The sequence below is a fragment of the Rattus norvegicus genome, chromosome 2 (assembly GCF_036323735.1).
Source record: "Rattus norvegicus strain BN/NHsdMcwi chromosome 2, GRCr8, whole genome shotgun sequence".
NCBI classification, from domain to species: domain Eukaryota; kingdom Metazoa; phylum Chordata; class Mammalia; order Rodentia; family Muridae; genus Rattus; species Rattus norvegicus.
The window spans coordinates 190,712,280-190,737,595 of NC_086020.1; the positions used below are offsets into that span (position 1 = coordinate 190,712,280).

The 25,316-nt window shown below is 39.8% G+C and overlaps 1 protein-coding gene across 3 annotated transcripts in view; it reads right to left on the bottom strand.

Annotated features, from left to right (window-relative positions):
- Man1a2 (mannosidase, alpha, class 1A, member 2) overlaps positions 1-25,316 on the bottom strand; it is a 148,842-nt gene that overhangs the window by 76,146 nt on the left and 47,380 nt on the right. For 2 of the 3 annotated variants that reach the window (XM_039102060.2, NM_001106452.1), the window contains exons 4-6: positions 23,532-23,650; positions 21,218-21,298; positions 6,327-6,421 (exon numbers count right to left, since the gene is read on the bottom strand). In XM_039102060.2, the coding sequence (XP_038957988.1) occupies positions 6,327-6,421; positions 21,218-21,298; positions 23,532-23,650 (295 nt within the window). The remainder of the gene's footprint in view (positions 1-6,326; positions 6,422-21,217; positions 21,299-23,531; positions 23,651-25,316) is intronic. The other variant, XM_039102061.2, reaches the window with a different exon arrangement.

Genomic DNA, 25,316 nt, shown 5'->3' on the forward strand with positions numbered 1-25,316 from the left:
CTCAAGATGACATACTCAAGATGACATACTCAAGATGACATACTACAGATGACATACTCAAGATGACATACTCAAGGGGCTAGAGATGGCTCAGTGGTTAAAGCAGAAATCCTGAGTTCAATTCCCAGCAACCAAGTGGTGGCTCACAACCATCTGTAATGTATCTGTAATGCATCTGTAACGGGATCTGATGTCCTCTTCAGTCAAGTAGGTGTACATGCAGATAGAGCACTCATGTACACAAACTACATAATTACATAAACAAATCTTTAAAAAAAGATGTTAAAACTACAAAACAAAGAAACAAATTAAAACTGTAATGGAAAATGGCCAATACATGTACAAAGGGCAAGTACATGCAATTCCAATAGTCAGAACACATGAAGTATATTCAGAACATCCCTTAACCAAACTATATCTGGGCAGTCGTGTTAAAGTTGATAGGGAAATGAGAACATTTCACCAGAAGCACCACTAAGCCAGCACTGCAGAGAATACTAAAGGAGAGCACTCTGTATAGCCTCACACAGAGGAAGAGGCCAGCCAGCCTCAGGCCAAGAGCATCAGGGTTCTTTGAACACACACAACTAGACAAACTAACCCAAGGGTGGAGAAGACTCAAATTAAGAAAATGAAAGACTAAAAAGGAGTTACTACAGACTCTAGGGAAATTCAAATAAAAATAGTATAGTTTGAAAATTTGTAACATAAAATAAGTAAAATATCTGTAGAACATACATAAGTTTTGGGGGTTTTTGTTTGTTTTTGAGGCAGTTTCCCTGTGTAGCCCTGGCTGTCCTAAAACTCGCTCAGTAGACCAGGCTGTCCTTGAACCCCCAGAGATCTGTCTGCCTCTGCTCTTAAGCACTGGGATCACAGGCGTGTACCATCACCGCCCACCATAAATCCTTAGACAGGTATAACCTACCAAAATTACACCAAGAGGTTATAAACAACCTAAGCAGACCCATAATAACGACTGAGACTGAAGGCATAATGAAACCTCCTGACTAAGAAACGCCTGGTACTAGATGGGTTCAATGCCCAATTCCAGCAAACCTTTAAAGAACAGCTAACACCAATGCTCCTCAAATTGCCACATAAAACAGTCAGGAAAGGACCTGACTCTCTGCAGCCACTATCACCTGAATAACAAATCTGGGTGAAGACAACAAAAAAGAACAGCACAGATTTACCTTCCTAATGAATATAGGCTGATATCCTAAGTAAATTTCTTGCTAATCAAATTTAAAAATATACGAGTAAGACCTGATCAAGTTGGTGTCATTCCAGGAATTAAAAGTTGGTTAAACATCTCAAATCAACAAATGTAACTGCAAATAAATAAACTTAAAAACAAGCCACACAAAACGCTCATCAATGCACAAACGACCTTTGGAAAAGTTCAGTCTCTCCAAGACAAAAGCCGTGAAGACACTAAGAATAGAAGGAACTTATCTCAACATAATAAAGGTGATATACAAGATACTAAATGCAGGAAGACAGGAGCATTTCCTCTGAAATCTGGAAAGATAGAGGTGCCAACTTCAATATATACTTTTCAAAGTCCTAAGCAACGCATCAGGGAAAGAAACCACAGGGACACAAACAGGGAAGGAAAAAGTCATGTAACCCTCTTTACATACAACATGACCCTAAGTTTAAGTTTCTGAAGACTCTACCAATATTTATAACTGACAAATACTTTTAGGCAAATAGCAGGATGCAGAGTAAACATACAAAATGTACTGGCTTTTCTACATAACAATAATAAATTAATTTAAAAATTGGGAAATTCTCATCTATAACACCTTCAGAAATAATCCAGAATAATCCCAAGCAAGAAGGTAACAGACAACTACAGTCTAAGCTTTAAGACACTCAGGGGAAAGACTAAAGAAGACATCAGAAGGTGGGAAGACCCCACTTGCTCACAGACTGGTAGAACTGATATCATGAAATACATATATTCTCTAATGGTATCCAGATACTTAACATATTCCCCATAAAAATCCCAAATACATTTTATAGAGAACTAGCAAACCAAATCCTAAAGTTTACACAAAAGCACTAAAATCCCCAAGTGGCTGAAGCATTCTTAAGACAGAAAGAGAAAGGCCGGAGATGATAAAAATCTGACCTCAAGTCGCACGGTGCTGATACCAAACCAGGCACGTGGACCAGGGAACCGAGCCCAGAGCTTCAGTTAGCTAGTTTTGACAAAGGTGTCAAAAGTATAAACTGAGGGAAGGATAACCTCTTTAACAAAAATAAAATTAGATAACTATCTCTCATTCTATGCAAAAATCACTTCAAAATGGATCAAAGATCTTAACACAGACATGAAAGTGTCGAATCTCCAGAGGCAGACACAGATGAAACTCTTCAGGAGATGCACAATGACTCCAATAGCATAGAAAATAATCCCAAGAACTGACAGATAAGATTACATGAAATTAAAAGGCTTCTTCATAGCAAAAGAAAATCACCAGAATGAACAGATAACCTACAGAATGGGAAAAAAAATCCTTTCTAACTATATATCAGACAGGAAATTAATAGCTAAAATATATAAAGGACTACAAAAATTACACATAAAAGAGGAGGATTTATTGATTTATTCAATCAATAAATTTGCTAATAATGAAGTCAATTTTCAAAAAAGTCTCGAAAGAATTACAAATATTCAATAAATACTTGAGAAACATATTTAGAATCCTTAGCAAGTAGAGAAATGCAAATTGAATCCACTTTGAAATTATATCTTCCCCCCATAGAACTGCTATCATATGGGGGTGGTAGGAGAAAAGAGAAAAGGAAAGAACAAGCCGACAATGGTGGTGAGTATGTGGAGAACCTTGGTGCACGATCGGGATGTGAAATTGTGCAGATGCTATGAAGAAAAAAAAACAACAACACAGAGCCGAGGATGTTAAAGTACATGTCATGATGCATGACGACTTGAGTTTGATGACCAGAACACACATAAAAACTAGGCACAGCATATGGGGTCGCCTTCTATTTACTCTCCTCAAGGGACTGAGGAAATAAACCTCTTGCTTTTGCATTAAAAAAAACAAAATAATAACAGCAACCAAAAAAAAAAAAAACCCAAAAAACAAAACAAAAAACAAAAAACAAACCCTATGCACGCACAGGCAGGGCAATGCTGGGCAAACAGGGCCTGCGGATCCTGAGGCTTACTGGTCAGCCAGCTGAGGAATCGCTGAGCCTCAGGCAGTAAGAGACCCTCTCTCAGGAAGGTAAATGGCTCCTGGAAAATAATGTCTTAGGGTAACATGTGCACACACATGTGCATACTTACACCTCACCCCAAACACACACACTATTTTTAGAACTATAAAACAGAACTGCCATATGACCCAGTTATAACGCTTGGGTGTATACCCATGTCAATATATGCAGAGACGTGTGCTGACGTGTTCTGCACAGAACCAAGCAGCAGGACCAACCTACAGATGAACGGATAAATAAAATGAAGCACAGTGAAATGTTTTTTTAACCATAAAGATAAATGAAACAAAGTGATACCTGTGGGTAATGAATAGAACTGGAAATCATATTAAATAAGTAAGCAAAACTCAGAGGGAAAAATTCTCTTACATGTAGAACATAAGTATAGATCTTAAAACTAGAAAGTGGATGGAGAAGAGAGCAAGATCTTAGGGAAGGAGGTAATAAAACATACGTGATATGGGAACAGAAGTGGGACTACCTAAGGAAGGGCAGGAGGAAATCAGCCCAGAGCAATACAGGTGGCACTCAGGAGGCCACTGAGGGAGTGGGAGGAATATGCAGAAAATAGGATACATATATGTGAAGATGTTATATAACAAGCCTATACATTATATGCTATCTTAAATGATTATTTTTTAAAACTTTTTAAAAGATTTTTAATGCTAAGACAGGTTCAATTTTAGAAGTGTAATTCTCTAGACTGTGGCCTAACCAAGACAGCACACTCCACAAAGCCTCAAGGCCTGCCCACACTGTTACTCTATGTAACCTCAAAAGCAGGCCAGGAGTCATCAGGCTGGACTCCCCCCCCGCCCCATCCCCGAGTTGGCCATGATGCAAATGTACACCTTTCTGTTTTCAGAAAACTCACAACAGGAGCCAAGTGGTGTGGCACACGCCTTTAATCCTAGCACTCAGGGCCAGAGGCAGGCAGATCACTCAGTTCACAGCCAGCTTTGTCTACAAAGGTCAGCCACGAGTACATAAGTCCTGTTTCAAAACACAAACCACCCACACACACACACACACACACACACACACACACACACACACACACACACACACAATCAATCAATAATCAATCAGTGTGGGTCTAGAAGCACAGGCGCTCAGAAGTTAGGAATATTTGTTGTTCTTACACAGCAGCCCACAACCATCTTAACTCCAGTCCCAGGGGGCTCAATGTTCTTTTCTGACCTCCTTGGACACCAGAGAATGAATGTGGTGTACATACATATATGCAGATAAAACACTCATAAAAATTAAATCAAATAATAAAATGATCAAAAAAGGCAGAAAAAGGAGAAAAGAAGAGAGAGAAAAAAGAATGTATGTACAACTAACGGCTTCCTAGATAAGGGAAATGTATAAAAAATCCATCCCAACAAACCAGCTCTGGATGACAAGATAAAGCTTTTTGAGCTGAAGTAGAACAACAACAGATTAAACCTTAAATCTTCAAAAAAATAAAATAAAATAAAATAAAAATGGCCAGGGCTAGCTAGAAGGATGGCTTAAGAGCCCTGTGGATTCCCAGCACCCACATCAGGTGGCTCCCAACTGTTATCCCAGCTCCAGAAGTTCCAGACCATGGAAGCTTTTCTGACTCACATGCCCCGACACAGAATTAAAAATAAATCTTTTAAAAATTAAAAAGAAATGAAGGTTGGCAAGATGGCTCGATGGATAAAGACTCCTTTCACCAAGCCTGACCACCTCAATTTGATTCCTGGAACTCACATGGTAGGAGAAAATAAAGTCCTATAAAGCTGTCCTCTGACCATGTTATTACTATTCCACAATATTCATGCAGATGCATGCATACATGCAAATGCGCACATGCATACAGACAGACAATTTTTTTAATGTTAAAAAGACTTATATGAAAGGAAAGTTCTGGATATAATAAATATTTGGAGACAGATCACTGCTGTCCTAGTGTCACTGAAATAAAGCAGTTGCGTAAGTGGGCTGCCCACAGCAGCTGTTTTAGAAAGGTAATAAGGTAAATAAAAACAGTAACAATGAACTTAAGTTCCAAACTGTACTTTATCAAGTCAAAGGCCAAGGGGAAGAGACCAACAGGAGAACTATCAGGAGTTACACTGGTACTAAAGCAAAGCAAAGGAAATTGTCAGCCTAGTAAGGCAGCTGGCTATGAAACAAGGAGAAAAGACTTGCAAACTATAGTTACAACAAGGGCATACAATCTAGAAGGTCACAGGTTCACGCCTACAGAAAAAGGAACACTACCGGGGCTGGGGATTTAGCTCAGTGGTAGAGCGCTTGCCTAGGAAGCGCAAGGCCCTGGGTTCGGTCCCCAGCTCCGGAAAAAAGAACCAAAAAAAAAAAAAGGAACACTACCAACTTGTTCTAAGGTATCTGGCTGGGAGTGAGAGACCAATAGTCATATTTTCAGGTGCTTTGTAAATGCAAACATGACCTGGTGAAAACACGAACAGCCAGAGTTTCAATCAGCATAAATGATTTAAATGAAAATGAAAATTTGGGATTATTCAAATTTTTGTATGACTTGTGTAAAGTAATACAAAGAAAGTATTTCATCCATTTCTAAGGAAAAAAATCAGTGTTTTTGAATGAAATTGATGACAAAGAATAATTATTTTAAGGCTTCATGCTCAGCCTTGAACCCACCAGACCTTCTAATGAGGATCCTACATCAGAACTGTGTGCTCCTTTATCCTTAGCACGGCAATCAGGAACAGACTGTCTTGATGTCTAGGCATGCTGCTTTCTATCTTGCCTTAGAAGAACGGTAAGTAGTGTGTAAGAAATAAGGGGGAGGTTAAATGCTTTTAATACATTGTAACACTAAACAGAACTGGAGACAAGTACTGGCAACTGGAATGAAGTTCAGGCAGGGGACCTGTCTCAATGTAAAGGACAGAGCTTAAAAATAAGGAAAGGCTTTGATTTTCTTCTAAACGTACAAAGGGAAAATAAGTCTTGAAAGCATAGTGGGAGTAGGCAATCAGAAATCTCTACGAACAAAAATGTCAAAATTCAGCTAAGTAATCTGGAGCATCAATGCTCAAATAAGAGTTTACCTTTTCAGGTTCACCATTGCCCAAGGAATCCCAGTAGGAGTGTTAAAGGCAGGAAGGAGCTTCTCAGCCAACTGCACTGCTTTAGTCTTGAAAATCTGCGACAAAAGCACAATCAGTCAAATATTACAGGGGAGGATCGCTTGCTGCCACCTCTTCCATACACATACCACGATGTACAAGTTAGAGCAAGGCGTGTGCTGAGCGGTCACAGGTCATCCTTACTGCAGAGTACACGGTAACTAGAGTGGATATCTGAGTGCATACTGAGGAAGGTTTCCGGCATGCGATATCCTCAGTGGACACCGAGTTACAAAGCAAGAACACAGTTCTGGTCATCATCTGTATTTTTACCTCCCCTCACCAACACCCCCCCCCCAAAAAAACAATCTGGGAAAATGGATCAGCAGCTAAAGCAGTTGCCACGAAAGAATCAAGACTGGCATTCAAACTGCCAAAAACCCACATAGATTCTGGTGGGTATGACATACAGAAACTGAAGTTGAAGACGAGATCCCCAAGCAAGCCATCTAACAAGACTACCCATATCAGAAAGCTCTGGCTTTGACTGGAAGAACAATCCAGGATGACTCCAACACAACCCTCAGGCCTCCACACAAACTTACACATACATGTGCACTCCCCTAACCCACACACACATGAACACACAGGAAAATTCAGGGTTCCACATGCACTTACATGTGTTCACACATACATGCACACACACGTACACACAATACCAAAAGAAAAACAAAATCAGAAAAACAGAATCTTCATCAACACGCAAGTTTACTTCACATATTTAACAACAAAAAGCTGTTAATGCAGCCTGGATGGACGTCCTTGAGTTGCTGTTGATGTTTCTGTTTGATTTTGCCTCCCCCGTCCTCCCTCCCCGAGATGTACTTCTGGTTACATAATATTAGAAAACAAATTTTTTTAGAAAATGAAGATATTACCGGGTATCTCAAAAACTTGAAGAAATCTAAAAGACGTATACAACACAATATGGTCTTTACCTCTGTTTTAAAACTGCAACATCAGTACAATGTTAAATGTAAATATAATTTCTCTTTATTTCTATTAATATATGCCATCCAATCACATTTGTTTTGCTGAATTTGTTGCAAATAGTTCATTACTTTCCTTCTTTATTTCATTAATTAAAATGGAAAACTATGTTAACTGTTTTGTTTTGATATTAAAACAGCATTGCTTTCTGGATAGAAACCCAACTTATACTTGAGACATTTTTTCCATATTCTTCCTGGTTGAGCTTTACTAATTTTTTTCAGTATTTGTATTTGTATGTTCACAGAGTTTACAAGTCTGTAATGTTCTTTTGGCTGTCAGTGCCACTACAGCCTCAGAAGTGTGGGACGGTGCTCCCTGTACAGGACAGAGCACCCTTTTAGTTCCCAGGAGCTCCTGAGTCAGTCACTGACACCATCAAAAGAAGTTCCTGAGTTTCTGAAAGAGAAGAGCCAAGTCGCCCATCAACAGATGAATGGATCAAAGATATGTGCTATATATATGTACACAGTTAAGTTTATACACACACACAACATATGACCAAAATTATGTCATCTGCAGGGAAATGGAACCACATCATCCTCAGGTTAAGCTAAATGAACTCAGAAAGACAAATCTCGTCTGTTTTCATCCACATCTGGAATTAATGCTCAAAGCCATGAGATGACTGTCTAGAAAAGAAAGAGGACTAGTATGGGGAGGTGAACAGGAAACCACTGGGAATGGGGATAGAAACATAGCAGGCTAAGCGTTAGTATGATCAAAGTACATTATACACATGCATGTACAGACATGGTGTGATGAAAGTGCTTACTTTGTACAATCAATAGATAATAATTAAAAGTGGAGGAGGAGGACAAAGAGGAGGTGTAAGGAGGAAAGGGAGAGGGGAAAAGGGAAGAGGAGGAGGAAAAAGGAGAAACAAGGATGAGGAGGAGGAGGAAAAGAAAGGAAGGGGAGGAAGAGGAGGAAGATGAGGAGAAGAGCAGCAACAAGAAGAAGCAAACCCAAGAGACAGGTCCTGGGCAAGCTTCTGGCCAGCCTGCCCCACCCAGAGAAACACTCGTGTGAGAGCCAACTGACGGGACCCCGAGGGGCTAGCACCACTCCCTAACATTTAAGTCCTATGGGGTAGAAAAACAGGTCAAAAAGACTGTAGTAGACTTAATTTTCTTTCCTTTCATATCTGATAAGAGTAATCAGTAAAACCACTTACCTTGGAATTAATTTTAAAATGTTCATTTTCTCTTCAAATAGTATATATGAGGTTATTCATAGTTTTTGGTTTTAATGAGTTAATTTTGACAAAATTTTCAGAGAACGTGTCCATTCTACCTAAAATCATTGTCTGAAAAGAAATGTTGGGTACATTCCACTATTATCTTTTTAATGTCTTGTGTGTGGGGGGGGGGGGGTCTCTACAAACATCAGGGTCATGAGGCAAGAAAAAAATCCTGATCCACACAGTTAGCTGAGGTTAGTTCATACTTCTAGAGTGGGCCCTCAGGCAGTTTACTGTAGGCACACTTCAGTACAGCAAAGGGTTTCCTTGTGTAATACAATCCCTCGTGCACAAGAAGGCGTAATAGAAACCCTTCTGAAAATGTATGTCACTTCTTCCAAGAAGATGGGTTCTGGAGTTGGCTGTGTGTAATCTTACGGGCCTAGGAGGGCCTGGTGTAGTCCTGGTCATACAAAGAGCACAGAGGTCATCTGGGCTTATTAGCCACCTCTGGTCCTGGTCCTGGTCCTGGTGGGAGCTTGGGGAAGCACCTGACCACACAGATAGTGCAAAGTCACCTGAACTATTAGTCACTATGGTCCTTCCTGTAGGAGCTCTTCGAGGTCTGGCCCTACAGTCAGCACACATCTCCAGGCTACTGACAAACAAACAGGTAGAACTTCTTCTCCCTTGAAAAGACAACTCAACTGGGCATGTTTAGTATTCCTGGTTTCCACCGTGCTCTCTATGAGCCCAAAAACCTTCGTGCTCCCTCCCAACAGTGTCATAGCCTCTGCAATGAAAGCCTAACCATGGAGACAGCACTCATTCCTGATTTCGGAAGCCGTCTTCTATTACTTCCTTCTATTTAGCTTAAAAGCTTCATTCAATTTGTTCATACTTTCCAAGAACCAACTTTGTAACATCTTTAATTTCCCCTGCAATTCTTTAATTGGTGTGTATATTACCCGAAGGCATTCTGTTCAAAGCCTTAAGCCAGGCTAGACTGGGATTCTACAGTCCAGCCTCCTAAAGAACTGGGGTTACAGTGAGCCATTACATATGAGCGGCTCTTTCAACTTGTTCATAATCTGACTGAAAAGTGCTTTGCTGCCCAGCACATACATACCATATGTACTTAAAAAGACTGTGTCTCCTGTAGTTCCTGAAGAAGTGTCCTACGAACATCAATTCACTTACACTGCTATTATTACTGCTGAGGGCTTCCATATAACATTACTAATTTTCTGTCTGTCCTATCAATTTGCAAATACTGTTGAAGGGAATTGCCTTTTTACTTCAAGAATTCAAAAGGAATCTTTTAACTCTATCCATTTCTGATTCATTCATTTGAAGCTCTATTATTAGGTACCCAAAATAAAGTGAGTTACTCTTTAATGTTGGGATTGTTGTATCTACCTAATGTATTCATCCTTTAACATGAAGCGGTCTTCATCTCTGTTGGTAACTTTTATTGCGAAGTCTTTCATTATTTCATAGCTGATATACATTACAGTTAAACACTGTAATGGAATATTCTGAGTTTTGTTTTTTTCTTTTAATTAATACATCATTTTAAATGACTTAGATGAAAATTAATCTCCATGGTTTCAATTATTTAAATCATAGTTTTCTATGGTATCATTTTGTCCCATCAGTGCTTTCAAACTTCTGTTTTAATCCCTGGTTTCTAGCTATGTGACTATGATATGACTAAGTGTGCTTAGTCATGCTGCCCTAGTTAGATTTTTCCGTCAACTTGACGCAGTCAGGGTCGTTTGGGAAGTGGGAACATTCAGAAAAATGTCTCCATCAGACTAGCCTAGGAGGAAGACTACTGTGGATTTCTTCATTAATGACTAATGAGAGAGGCCTGGCCTACTGTGGGTGATTCTGAGGTGGACAAGAAAGCAGGCTGAGCAAGCCATGGCGGGCAAACCAGTAAACAAACATTCCTCCCTGGCCTCTGCTTCAGTTCTGCCTCCAGGTTCTGGCCTTGACTTCCCTTCACAGCAGACTAGACTATAAGATGAAAGATATTATAAGATTCAAACCTAAGGACAAAGGCTGCCACAGGCAAACACCACATAGAATTTAGGAAAACACCCTGTTCCATGAAATGAGCTAACCGCCCCCTCTGCATGCCAAAGGTATTTCCCCACCAAGGACCTCCAATGAATTCAAAGGACAATAGGCGGCCACCAATGAGAAATAACCAACTCATGCTGTAACCTAAAGCCCTGAAACAGAATAAAGGGTATGGGCCTGTGTTCTTCTGGGTCGCCTCTGTCCTGAGTACAGGGTCACCCCAGTGTACTGGACCATTAAACCTCTTGCTTATTGCATCGATCTCCGTCTCCGTGTTTTCGTGAGTGGGACCTCCTGGACGTAGGGCCAATTAGGTCCTACAAGATCTCTTCCTCCCCAAGTTGTTTTTGATCATGGTATTTCATCATAGCAATGTAAACCCTAACTAAGACATATGCTAAGAAAACATGTCTTCAATTTCAGGTCTGCAGCCAAATATAGAAAAAATGTGGCTGTTGTCTTTCAACTATCTTTACCCAAAGTACATGTATATCAGACTTTTTAACATTATCCCAAACTTCTGAAGCACTTATTGCTTTTTCCTTTCTGATTCTATTTTCTTTCTTCATGCTAAATAATATATTGCTCTATCTTCAAGTCTAGTGATGTTACTTTCAATGACAGCAGTAAATAGTAAAAAAAAATTTCGGATTCCTCTTTTCTAGACTTTTAATGCTCTTTTTTCATAGATTTACTATTTATTACAACTTTCATCTCTGCAGTAACTTCAAGAATATTTCCATGTCATTGGCCTAGCTGTGAAAGATTCTATAAAACATTTCTTGACTAATCTAGGGAAGCCCAAGACAGGTCAATATCCATCTGGAAGTAACGTTTTCCCTTGTTTCCTCACCCATTAGTAATTCTGAACTGAAACCTGGTCACTGTAAACCGTACTCTGAGACTTGAGATAGTGTTATATCCTCTGAGAGATGCTTGTTTTACATCTTCTGAAGCACATAACTAAACTCAAAATCCACTGATCTCTCCTTACAGCAGACAGCAGCCAGTGCAGGCATACTCAAGATCAGAGCGATATCTTGGAGGCTTGATGTCTGTTCAATCATGCTTACTTTTAGGACTCAGCCAACCAAGTAGAGTTGTGTAGAGCATCTGGGGCTTTTCCTCCAGAGCACTCTCTTCTCATAAATTATACCCTAAATTTCTACCTGTTACAAACAGCTACAAAGGCTGTCTTCTCAATCAAATCCATAGCCACAAACATAATCAGCTATAAACTAGTATTACCACTGAAACTTTCAAGTATACATGACAAGACTATGTACAAATGCATATATGACCCAACACACTGAAGAGGAAAATAACGAATATATTTAAAGATATTTATGTTGGTGTACTATTTAGTTTTAAAGGTATTTATTTTGGAAAGGGGAACCTCAGTTGAGAAAATACATCCATCAGACTGTCTTGTAGGCAAGTCTGCAGGACATTTTCTTAATGATTGGTGTGGGAGGGCCTCACTCATACAGGGCCGTGTAACCTCTGGACAAGAAAGCCTGAGCTATATAAAAAGCTAGCTGAGCAACCTAGCAGGAACAAGCCAGTTCTCCTCCACAGACTCTGCTTCAGATCCTGCCTCCAGGTTCCTGCCTTGAGCTCCTGCTCAGACTTCCCCTCTTAATGGACTAGGCGCAGTAAGGTGAGGTAACCCTTTCCTCTCCTTTTTGGAGAGTATCTTTTGGTCAGGGTGCTTATCAACTACGTCAGTCAGCAAAGTTTAGGGGAATATTTTACCCAATTACTGGGACATTTGTAGACAACAAAAAAGTTAAAATTTCAATAGCAATTGCAGCAATTTCTGAAGCGAGATTACTTTTTCCAAAATAACTTGATACTTAAACCAGAAAGTGCTAATACTTAACATTTCTTTTTCTTTATTCATGACTTTATTTAACAGTATTTTGGGTTTAAAAGCTATTCATTTGTCCAAGAAAATACTCCTAAACTGATTCAGGATATTTATGCTTCAGTAAAGACAGATTTTACTGCTGTTATTTCTTTTGTTTTTATTATCTATGAGTGTGTACTAAACTCCACCTAACAATTTCTCTATTTTATCTGACAGGTTCCGGGTACCTTTTTCCATGTAAGTTATGCTTTCTCAGCTGGGAAGACACTTTGATACTATTTTAAAAAATGAAGAGAGACAACCTTGTTAAAGAAATGCCATATATCTGTATCGAGTAAACAGAATAAATCATCAAAAGTTCTTAACTTGTGAATATTTAATAGAAAAGGCCTTTTTCTGAGAAAAATAACACATCACATTTATGATAATAACAAATCCTCCGGAAAGAGTAACACTTTGTTAGGACAGCATGTAACCCTCATGTGTCTCACTACACCAGAAAATGGGATACAGAGAAAACATTTCTTACTCTGGTTACACCTCTAATACAACAAAAACACTCTGTCACATTATAAATTATAGTTAACTTTAGCTCATATGAAAGAAGCCTACTTCCTACTTATTCAGCACCAGATAATGTCAAATTCAAATTATTTTTCTATGGTGCATTTATTTTCGGCACATCACAGATGTAGATTCAATGGTACAGCCACAGAAACAGGTCTGGTGAGGACTTTCAAATCAAAATGATGACATATAGTAATGCAAGTCTACTGAATAAAAAAGTCAGGAAAGACATGCATGGCCTTACCCCTGAGTAGACATACCCTAAGAATTTGTATTACTTATTTTAAACTAAGTAAAAATCTTCACTCTCCTCACAAACTTCTGGTTAATGTTACAAGGTTGATTGTAGTAAGACAGACACAGCAGCTATGACGTGTTCCCTGAGACATGGTGAAAGGCCTGATCTAATAAGCAGACGAGTATCATATGCTGGTGCTCTTGTGGTAAAGGGTACAAAGTCACCCTAAAGGAGGAAGTAGGTCGTGGGGCGCGTGCACTTGGGTGCCCTACTTTAACCTGGCTTAGTCCTACATTGCTCCTTTCCTGGCTTCCTTTTCTACACTGTTATGCCCTCCCTGCTAGGATGGTCTAAAACCTCCAAAAGCATTAACAAAGAAAACCTGAGTTCTACCTCTCCACAGGGGCAGCATCTGAGTCCTCAAGCACTACATAGGTACTTGCCCACAACTAAATCAGTCCAACTGTCAAGCTGACTTTTATACTGGAGGAAACTTAAAGTACAAAAGGTAAAAAGCTTCATAAATACCACTGGTGGGGAGTGGGGGTCATGCAAGGTAAAAAAATCAAAACTCCGAATTCCAACCCACTCCACTTGTTTCTTCTTTAAACTTTGAGACTTACAATCATACAAAAGTAGAAATATATGTTAGCAACACATATTTCCTTAACTATTTGGTTTTATCCATGACATCAGCAACCAAACTTCAATGTTTTGCTTCAACTTTTCTGCCGAGAGTCTAATACGGCAAAGTTAAGGCTGAAGCCTCCCTCTCCTAAATTTCCTCAAATTAATTTTGGTTCTCATTACTGATATGAAAATAATCAAGTACATCAAACACTCACAGATAAAACGGTACTTCAGATAAAGAACAACCTCTAACTCAGAGTCTTAAAACATTCCTATGTTCTTCTTCTCTTTGGCATTTCCATGAGATTGCCCCGTAGGCAAGTCTAAAGGGCATTTTCCTGGTCCTGACTGATGTGGGGTGACTGACCCTCTGCGGGTAGTGTGGTTCTGGGTGATGGAAGGAGGACAAGCAAACCAGAGAGAGAAGAAGTAAGCAGTGTTCCTCCACGGTCTCTGCTTCAGTTCTGCCCTAAGTTTCTGCCCTGTCCTCTCTGTAAGCAGCCTGTGAACTATAAACTGAAACAAACCCTTTCCTCCTCAACTTGCTGTTAGTCATGTTTATCAGAGAAACAGAAAGCTAACTAGAATAGCAGGGACAACACAGTTCGTAACACTGTAATGGGGCATAAATGTCACTATTCCTTTGTCCAAACCCACAGAATGAACCACACTGTTTGAGTCATACTGTAAACTGCGTACACATAAGGATTTGACAGTGTAAATTCATTAGTTGTAATAAATAAATCACCATGGTGGAAGACAGCATAAGGGGGGAGGCCGGGATCAGGGACACACAGAGGGTATAAGAATCTCTATAATTTCCTCTCAACTACGATTAAAGTACTCTGAAACTACTCTTTAACAAAAAAAAAAAAATCTTATTTAAAAAGAAAAAGAAAAAACCAACGGGTGGGGAAAAAACGAATAAGTAGTCCAAGAGAGCCAATGAAATACCAGGAGGAAAGAGGCAAATGCAGAATAAAACATGTTTTAAAATAGTAATTAAAAAGTTTCTCAAGGAGGTTAAAGAGAATCTGAGACCACCAAGCATCAAGTAAGATAAAGAAGCCCTACCCTACCCTCAAGAGAAAAGTAAAACCACTGATATCCTTCATATAAAACAAAACATGAACAAAAAAATCTTTATGGTAGCCAAAGAGAAAAACATTACACATAGAAGGATAAAGACTAAAGCAGATTTCTCACCATAATCCATCCTTCATAAGATGATTTAGTGCTATCTTCAAAGTGCTAATATAGTGGTTATCAACCTTCCTAATGCTGCAACCCTTTAATATAACTCCTCATGTTATAGCTCCCTCACCTAGCCATAAATTACTTTAATTACTACTTCAGAATTATAATTTTGCTACTGTTATGAATTATGATATAAATATCTGATATGCACCTGTCAAATGGTCATTTGGGGTTGTGACCCACAGGTTGAGAATCACTGTACTAAAAGGAACTCTCAAATTACATTTTATGCCCCCCAAAAAAACCTTCTAAAAATAAGGATAAAATAAAAACAAAAACAGAAGGAATTCACTAGCAGCAAATCAACTTTCAAAATGCTATAGAAACTTATTACCCAAAGGGATAAAATACAAAACCTGTAAACAAAAATGAAGACTAACAAAAATCACTGAAATTAAGATCAATAAAAAATGCCTTTCCCCTTTACACTGAATAGCTCCATAATGTAGTTGACATCAGAAGTAAAAATTCTAACAATATATTATGGATTTTAACATAAAACTGAGATATATAACAAAAAAAACTGAGAGGCTATCATTACGAGATCCTCACATACAAATGAAGTTAGATCTGGTGACTGACAATAGAGCGGATTAAACATCTGTATATAAAAGAACAAAGAACCACTATTTTCAAAAGTCACCAGCAACAGAATCCCTGAAGCTTTGCTAGATGACAGCACACACCTGTAGCTCAGGTACTCAGAAGAAGAAGGCAAAAGATGGAAACTTTAGTGACCTCAGCAACTTTATGAGACTTGTCTGAAAGTGTGTAAAGGGGCTGGTGTCTGAATCAGGAGAGACAGCTCAGCAATCAAGAGTGCTTGTCCCTGGCAGAGGGCCTGGGCTCCATCCCACCACCCACATGATAATTACAGTCATGGTAACTCCAGTTCCAGAAGGTCTAAAACCATCTTCTGACCACCTTGGTACATGATCCACATACATGCAAACATGCAGGCCAAACACATAAAATAAATAATCATAGAGGGGCGAGAGGGCTGGTGTACAGCTCATAACTAAATTGTTTGTCTCATACGATGTGCCATAGATATAGTCTAATGTACACATACAATACAAATAGTAAGTCAATTATAGAGATTAAAATATCACAAAGATTATATTTTAAAGGGCATATTTTTAAATTACTTTTAAAATGTTTTAAAAAAGAAATTAAAAACCAGATGAGACAAACAGGAAATCCTAACAGTCAGATAAAAATGGCAGTAAGGGGCTGCAGAAATGGAACAGATTGTTCTTCCAGAGAGTTCAGAACAGTTCTCCTGTTCAGTTCTCGTTGGGCAACTCATGCTGGTCTCTAACTCCAGCTCCAGGGAATCCAACGTGGACTCACACACAGACAAGACTCACACACAGACAAGCCTTAAGTCTGAAATAACAAGGCACTACAGGTGTGTTTCCCTGTGTCTAGAGGCTCCCAGGACAGCATGATGCTTCTGGCTAATCTGCACTGTCTCTTCATTTTACTGGGTCAAACGCTAAAGAAAAATAGAGCTGGGCGAGCTCTGCTGCTAACACATAGGGGCTCATCTTGGCTGTACACAGTGTAAATGAAAGGATGGTCATGCACAAAATCCCCAGAAGTGGTATAAGAAGGCTGGCCCTAGGATACAGAATCTTGGCTACTGTGATTAATCAGCTAAGTCACAAAAGTAGTCAATGCTTTGATGAAGTCCTCCTTTCCTAGCTATTAACCCTCTCAAAAAATAAACATAAATCCATGGTTTTCCATTCAGGTCCCCACTGACATTTGGATGGATCCTTGGAGCTGTGGGTGCCCTCCTGACATCCACACACTCCATGTTTCCCCGTCCGTCTTTCTCGTGCTTTCAAAGACTGGCATGGAGGACAAGATTCGGCCTCTTGCCCTTGGACTGCTTTATATACAATGCTCACAATGTCCTCTTCCTAGTCTTCTTAACTTCCTTGTTCTTTGCTGACAAAGGTTTGAGCAGAAAGAATAGGAAGTGCTGTGTTCTTTCTTCCTTTTGCCTCTGCCTCGCCTTCGCCCCAAGGCCCATGAGTCCAGCAGAGGAAGGGGAAATAACTCTTTCTATAGAGTTAATAAGGGTGGGTAAAGTGGACATTTCTAGTTTCTTTGGAGACTCTGATTATAATGTTTTGCTGGGGCACACAGGTGAAAGAGTGTTTTGCTGAAGCTGACACACGTAAAAACAGTTTTGCTAGAGCAAACTCGTGAAAGGACACATGATGTTTAGAGAGAACACAGATAAGGACCCCACAGGCGATGGGAGCTGCACCCCTGGTTTGCCTGGTTCACCTCGCTATTCTCTGCTGACCACACGCATGTATTGGTTCTCCAATTGTGTTGCTGAGCTTAGCCTGTGGTGACTTCATGGAGAGAAAATCGACAAAGAACCTCTCCTGTCGTTCCTGTGGCTTCTTGCCACTAGCTACACTCAGGTGAGCCTCAGTTTCTTCTGGATTGACCTGCCCTTGCTGATTCCTGGGTGGTGTCTTCTGAGTGGACTGAACTGCAGCTGCTGGATCATATTTGGTGTTTGCTAGTGGACTGGACTGAGAACAACAAAGATTGGAATTGCCCAAAGAACTATTTCTAAACAGGTCCACTTCCCCATATCCTTTGATTCCCACTGCCTCTGCTGGGTGATGGGCTAGAGGGCAGGTTGAACCCTTGTTAAAGCTGTGAAAAACAAACGCCTACAGGTGGTAGCTAGATCCAGTCTCAGCTGTAGCCTCCCACACTTACTGCTCTCGGCACTTCCTGATTCTTTCTTCCTGCCCTGTCCTTCACCTTGAAAAAGACTGGGAACAGTTCCAAATGAGAAGGACAGAGTAGAAGGAACAGTGATTTAAATTTTATTAAGTAAAGCTTACAAAACTCTATTTTAGTCACAGCTTTCATTTTATACCATGACCTTGCCACAGTTTCAAAGGCAGTCTGAGCGTGGTCACTCTAGGTCTGAGCGTGGTCACCATGGGTCTGAGCGTGGTTACTATGGGTCTGAGCGTGGTTACCATGGGTCTGAGCGTGGTCACCATGGGTCTGATCATGGTCACTATGTGTCTGAGCGTGGTCACCATGGGTCTGAGCGTGGTCACCATGGGTCTGAGCGTGGTCACCATGTGTCTGAGCGTGGTCACCATGTGTCTGAGCGTGGTCACTATGTGTCTGAGCGTGGTCACCATGGGTCTGAGCGTGGTCACCATGGGTCTGAGCGTGGTCACCATGGGTCTGAGCGTGGTCACCATGTGTCTGAGCGTGGTCACCATGGGTCTGAGCGTGGTCACCATGGGTCTGAGCGTGGTCACCATGGGTCTGAGCGTGGTCACTCTGGGTCTGAGCGTGGTCACTATGGGTCTGACCGTGGTCACCATGGGTCTGAGCGTGGTCACCATGTGTCTGAGCGTGGTCACCATGGGTCTGAGCGTGGTCACCATGGGTCTGATCGTGGTCACTATGTGTCTGAGCGTGGTCACCATGGGTCTGAGCGTGGTCACTATGGGTCTGACCGTGGTCACCATGTGTCTGAGCGTGGTCACCATGTGTCTGAGCGTGGTCACTATGGGTCTGAGCGTGGTCACCATGTGTCTGAGCGTGGTCACCATGTGTCTGAGCGTGGTCACCATGTGTCTGAGCGTGGTCACCATGTGTCTGATCGTGGTCACCATGGGTCTGATTATGGTCACCATGTGTCTGATCGTGGTCACCATGGGTCTGATTATGGTCACCATGTGTCTGAGCGTGGTCACTATGGGTCTGATTATGGTCACTATGGGTGTCTGGATCTCTTGCTCTGCTATTCTCACTCTCCCTTGACTGCCAGAGGGAGTCAGTGTTTTCTCTCTGCACCCTGGAGCAAAGTTGGGCTCTTAATCTTGCTAAGAAGCTTTTACTCAGAAGTAGAAAAGGGTGGAGTTTATAGCTCACACTCTTAGTTCCTCTAAAATCTCCAAAAATTTTCCATCTTCTGAATTGAGTCTGTAATTTTTGCTGCTCAATCCTATCCTCTGACACAGCCTACACCCAACTAGGAAGTCTGGGCTTTTCTCCTCCCAGGTCAAGAGGTGGGCTTCTTCCAAAAGCTTTTGAGAACTAGATTTTCTCCAGGAAAATGAGGAACACCCACTCTTGGGCCTCACCTTTCTTCCGGATCCAAAACTTCCTCCTCACAGCTGTGTTTAAACAACTTCCTGAAGCTGCTCTACTCACTAACTGCCAACTTCCCAGTGATGAAATGAGACCAGTACCCGGGCATGTCTGATGGGGCATCACTGTGTAAGGACACAGAGTCATACACTGCTTTGTGCAAAGACAAAACACATTCTATTTTTCAACTATGTTATAGCTACCAAATAAATTTGAATATATTGTTATAAAATATGACAGTAGGGGGAATCAAAGCCTAAGTTACCTCATATGGAAATTCTACCTTTTAAGAAAAGAATGGAGTTTACACAAATCTTGCCAGAAAAAAAAAAAAAAGAATGCCAATTCATTTTAAAAAGTCAGCATTACTTAGCAAAATACATGAACTGGAAGACACAAAGTATTGAAAGACAAGGGCTAGAGAGACGGCTCGGGGATAAAACACTTACACAGTGTAGGGGTTGGAATGCGGAGTCTCAGAACCTACTGAAAAAGCAGGGTAGGCATGATAGCTTACCTATAATACCTATGTCTACACAGGATTCCCTGAGGCAGCCGACTCACTAGACTAGCCAAATCTACAACATCTGGTCTCAAGTGAGAGCAAGCAAGATAACACTCAACACTAACTTCAGGCCTCCACATGTACACAGAGAATAAAAATGTTTGCCACTAGGGTGATTACCTGACTCCAATCCCCAGGACCGACAGGGTAGAAGAAAAGAACAGACCTCTGCCAAGCTGTCCTCTAACCTCTACATACACATACACACACACACCCCAATCAATCAATCAATCAATCAATCAATCAATAAAAAAATGTGGTTTAAAAATTTTAAATGCCAAAATAATTTGATATCAAAACATCCACTCCTGATGGGGAAAGTCCAGCAAACTAGGAATGTAAGAGAATATCTTCAAGATAATAAAGGGTATCTACAATAATAATAATTAATAACAACAACAATAATAATAAAAATAATATACCCAACATTATGTTAATAGTGTAAAACTAAATGCTTTTCCCCTATGATCAAGATTCAGACAAGGATGCCTACTCTGACAATTCCTATTAAACTTTATAAAAGACATCTTAGAAATGCATTAAGGTAAGAAAAATACGCTTCTCTACAGAGAAAAATAAGTCAACTCTTTTTACTAATAATACTGTTCTTCATAAAGCATCTATTCTATTTAGGGATACCAGAATTAATGAAGCCAGAAAAATCTAAAACAGACTACCACTCATGTCCTATGACCTCCATACACATAAATGTAATGTAATGTAATGTAAATTTAATGTATAATAATAAAAATGTTTTATAAGAAACACCAATAGATAACACTCTTTAAAAAACTAAACAGGAACTGGAGAGATGGCTCAGTGGTTAGGAGACTGGCTCCTCTTACAGAAGACCTTGGTTCCATTCCCAATACTCACAAGGAAGCTCACAATTGTCTGTCTTTTGCCCAGATCCAGGGCATTCAATGCCCCCCTCTGGCCTCCACAGGCACCAGGCAGGTATATGATGTATAGAAACACATATGGACTTGATACTACTACACATAAGCATTTCTTTTCAAAAACCAAAATAAACTTCTAAAATGATAACAAAATGTTCGTAAACCAAGAGTCAAAACTACTAATCTATCAACTCTCTAAGTTTATAAAACCCAACCAAAACTTTAATTTTGTAAAACCCAGTAAGTGAATTCTAAAATTTATATTAAAAGAAAATCTTTAGTTCAGTAGTAGTCAAATTACTAGAGACATTTCCGTTCACGCCGTTCATAACTCTTGCAATCAAACAAGCAGGGGATTACTTGACTGTACTCACTTCCTCTCCTGACAGGTAATATGCTGCAAGGAGCCCTCCAATAAAGCGAATGTTAACTTCAAACACAGACACTTCCGAGTTCTGCGGAGACAAAGTAAAAATATGCATATACATATAACACTTGACCATTTTCAGAGTTTCGTTTTTTTAGCAGTTCATTTGTTTCTCACAGACAGAATGTTTGGCTTTGATATTCTGGACTTTTATTTCTCATGCCACAAATCCTGACTTCCATTTGTTCATTCACGGAAGTTCCTCTATTGCTATCAGCACAGCTTCCTACTTAACAGCACTGGGCCATTTGGTGGACCCCAAGCCTGTGAGATTATCTCAGTACTCACTAAGTCTGACTAGTGTTGGTTCCCTGTGAAGGCCTCCACTTCCTGAATAATGAATCTCAAATCAAAAACAAAAAAATCTCCTCTAATGATTCTATTATTTATTTTAATTATTATAGCACAACTCTATTTCTATCTCTTCTCATGAATTTTTAGTACTTTGCTAATATATAACCTAATAATTATTAAAGTAAATGCCAAAAACCAGTAGAATTATGGCTAATAAACTAATATTACTGAAAACCCATTCCTATGTCAGAAACCAATATCGATATTCACAGCACATATACATCAAAATGAAAAATGGATATTTAGAAATTTAAAAAGTAAAATAAATACAGTAGTAGAAGAAAATGTGACAACAGGCAAACTTAAGAAAGCAGATAATATGTAAAAATAAAATAAAAATTTTTTGTAATAAATCAACTATGAATTTAAAATTACCATAAATACAAATTATCTACAAGAAAAGATCATAAACAAAACTGAAAGGCAAACAAACTGAAGCACATTTATCACAAATACTTACATATGTAATACACAAACTATTTTGTATAATTTCAATGTGGAAGGAGAGAACAGACTCTCCCAAGCTCTCTGACAATCTCCACTCTATTATTTTATCACACTGTGTGAATACATACATAAACATAGTAAAAAGTTTTTATACTAAATACCAATAGATAAAACAGAAACTGGAGCGTTAGTTAGTGGTTAAGAACACTGACTGCTCTTCCAAAGGACCTGGGTTCAATTTCCAGTGCCCAAATGTCAGCTTACAACTGTCCATAAGACCAGGCCCAGAGGATCTGATACCCAGGGAATAGGTAAAACACTCGAAATAGAAAGTCTGAATGCTTCTCTTCAGGCTTAGGACACTTCTTGGACCAGGGAATGGCTCAGTAGGTAAAGCATCTTCCATGAAAGCATGTGGAATGGAGTTCCAATCTCTAGCACTTCCATAAATGCCAAACAAGTATGGCAGTCCGCCCCATAATCCCATCAAATAGGCAGAGATAGGAGAGAGGAGATTCCCCACAGAAGGCTCACTAGCCAAACAGGTAGACTGTGGGTTCGAGTGAGAGACCTTGACCCGATGTATAAGGTGGAGAGCAATCAGCAGGCAAGGAAGACTTGACTAACACCAAGCATTGGCTCCACATCCACATGCAGCTACCCAGCTGGTCACACTGGCTGCAACACTATGAATGGGGTCAACAGAGTCCTGGAGCTTTGCAGAGGTGAGGTACATTCCCTCCTACACAACAGAAGGCAGGCTGCCTACCTTACAGTCGCATGTACACAGCTCTCTGGGCTATTTCTCAGAAATGTACATTAGTAACGAATTCTTCAGTAGTTTGGAATAATAATAATAACAATAACAATAGATGCACTCAATTATTCTCTCACTACTATTATAAATGTTATAAACTAAGCATTATAAACATAAAGCAGTTTATTAGTTTGTTAGACTTTAGGTCATCGCTTCTCCCCCGTTATGTCCTTAACTAAGACACTACCTTAAATAAACGCAAGAAATATGAAGACAATGAGAAAAGATGAGTACTTACAGAAAAATAACAAAACAAATGATAATCCCAAAAGAAGAATGAAGACTTAGCACGGGTTCAACACATGGAAATGTGTCCTCACCTTCCTGGAATCTGGAAAGTCCAGGATCAACAGCTCCAGCAGATTCCAGGACTGGTAAGCACCAGTCAGCTGGCCCACAACGGTACTTATGTAACCTCTCACGTATGAGGCAAAGTAGTTCTCAAGAACTACATTACAAAGAACTAATTATATCCACAACAGCTCTGACCTGATGAACTGATCACTTCCCAATGACCCTTTCTAGTTCCAACACATGAGGGATTAGTATAAATTTAGGAGGATATAAATATCCAGATCAGAGCATTAAACTGTCCTTTTATAGTTAACTTTAAAGATTAGATACATTGCCAAAGTATACACACCACACTGAAATCAAGGTTGTCTTCAATCCATCTTTGCCCATCCATGAATTCATCATGAAGCCCCATGATATAAAGGGTATCCAAAGCATCCACTATGGTGGCCCCCATCTGTGAGCTTCCTATTTAGGAGGAAGAAATAGCTGTTGTTAAAAACGTTCCCTTCAGGGACTGCAACCCATAGGAAGAACAATATCAACTACCTAGATCCTCAGAGCTCCCAGGGACTAAACCACCTACTGAAGAGTAACAGGTGGGCCCATGGCTCCCAGTACATATGTAGCAGAGGCTGGCCTTATCAGGCATCAATGGGAGGGGAGGCTCTTGATCCCTTGGAGGCTTGATGCCCCAGAGAAAGGGGATGCTAGAAGGGTGAGGTGGGAGTGGGTAGGTGGGGGAGTACCCTCTTAGAGGCAAAGGGGAGGCAGAGTGGGATGGGGGACTGGAGAGGGAAAACTGAGAAGGGGGACAACATTTGAAATGTAAACAAATAAAATAAAACAACTGAAAAAATCCCCTTCATATGACCTATTTTAATTTTGTATACATTAAGAGTAAACTAAAGATTACATTTAAGTAATGTCATTACTCACTTTTCTATTGGACCAGGTAATAGGAACAATTAAGATTTGGGAAGCTAATAGAAAAATAAGTGAGAACTAACAGTAGATTCTCCTTGTTGTTTGCCTTGGTCAGAACATGAGTACATACTTAACTAAAGTATGAAAATGCAAAGGGAGGGCAACGATTCAAACTGACGGGTAAGTCACAACATAAGCCATGCCCTCTGGTTCAAATTCATAGAAGGGGTATATATGATAATAAATATGTAAATAAAGTCTCATGTAAGTAAAATAAATAAACCTTTTAAAAATTCATAAGACTAATTTAATAAATTTTATTACTCTTTTTTTGGTTTGGGTTTTGGGTTTGAGTTTGGGGTCAAGACAGGGTCCCTCTTTGTATCCGTGGCTATCCTAGAACTCAAGACCAGGCTAGCCTCAAACTCAGAGATCCAGCTGCCTCTGCCTCTCCAGTGCTCGGACTAAAAGCATACACCACCACACCCAACTTATATGTTAATACTCTTTAAAAAAAAAGATAGAAAAAAAGAAATCATGAAGTAAAATGTACATAGAGAAAAATGAAAATACAAGAAGCCACCACCTCTGACAATTCTAATCTTTAAAGAGTTTCAGAAAGCAGGTAACAAGAAATCAACTGAACGAAGCAAACACAGTGGATACTTAGATAGGTACTGCACAAAGGACAAGAAAACAGGACAGCTTCCTGGTCTTTCTTTCTTCCTTTTTTGCTCTCTCTTTGGGGTGTAGGTAAAACTACTTTTCCCTCTCAGTGGCTTAAAGCTATAGACACAAATATCTTTTGATCTTTGTCCTTAAGTTACATACCTTTTGGTTCAAATGTTCCTAATAATTCCCTTGCCTCATCAGTAATCTATCTTTCTATTAATTAAACAAGAATACAGTGCCCTGATAGCATTGTTTGGTTTTCTCCCAACTCAGTCCGTGTCAGTACCATCGAGAATGGCCTTTTTGAGTTATTACACAGAAAGTTTTCATTTACTTTTCTTGAGCCTCAGCTTTTTATTAAGATAAAGGCTTTAGTGGGGCATTTAACCACTCCTGTATTCCTGCCTCTCATATACCTGTCTGAATACATCTAGAAGATAATGTTAGTAAGCTCTTCACACTTCCCTGAACTCCTTTGAAGCCTGTTAGTGTTCCTGTCCCTCCCCTGCTGTAGTAGTAGCCATGCTCCCCAGTT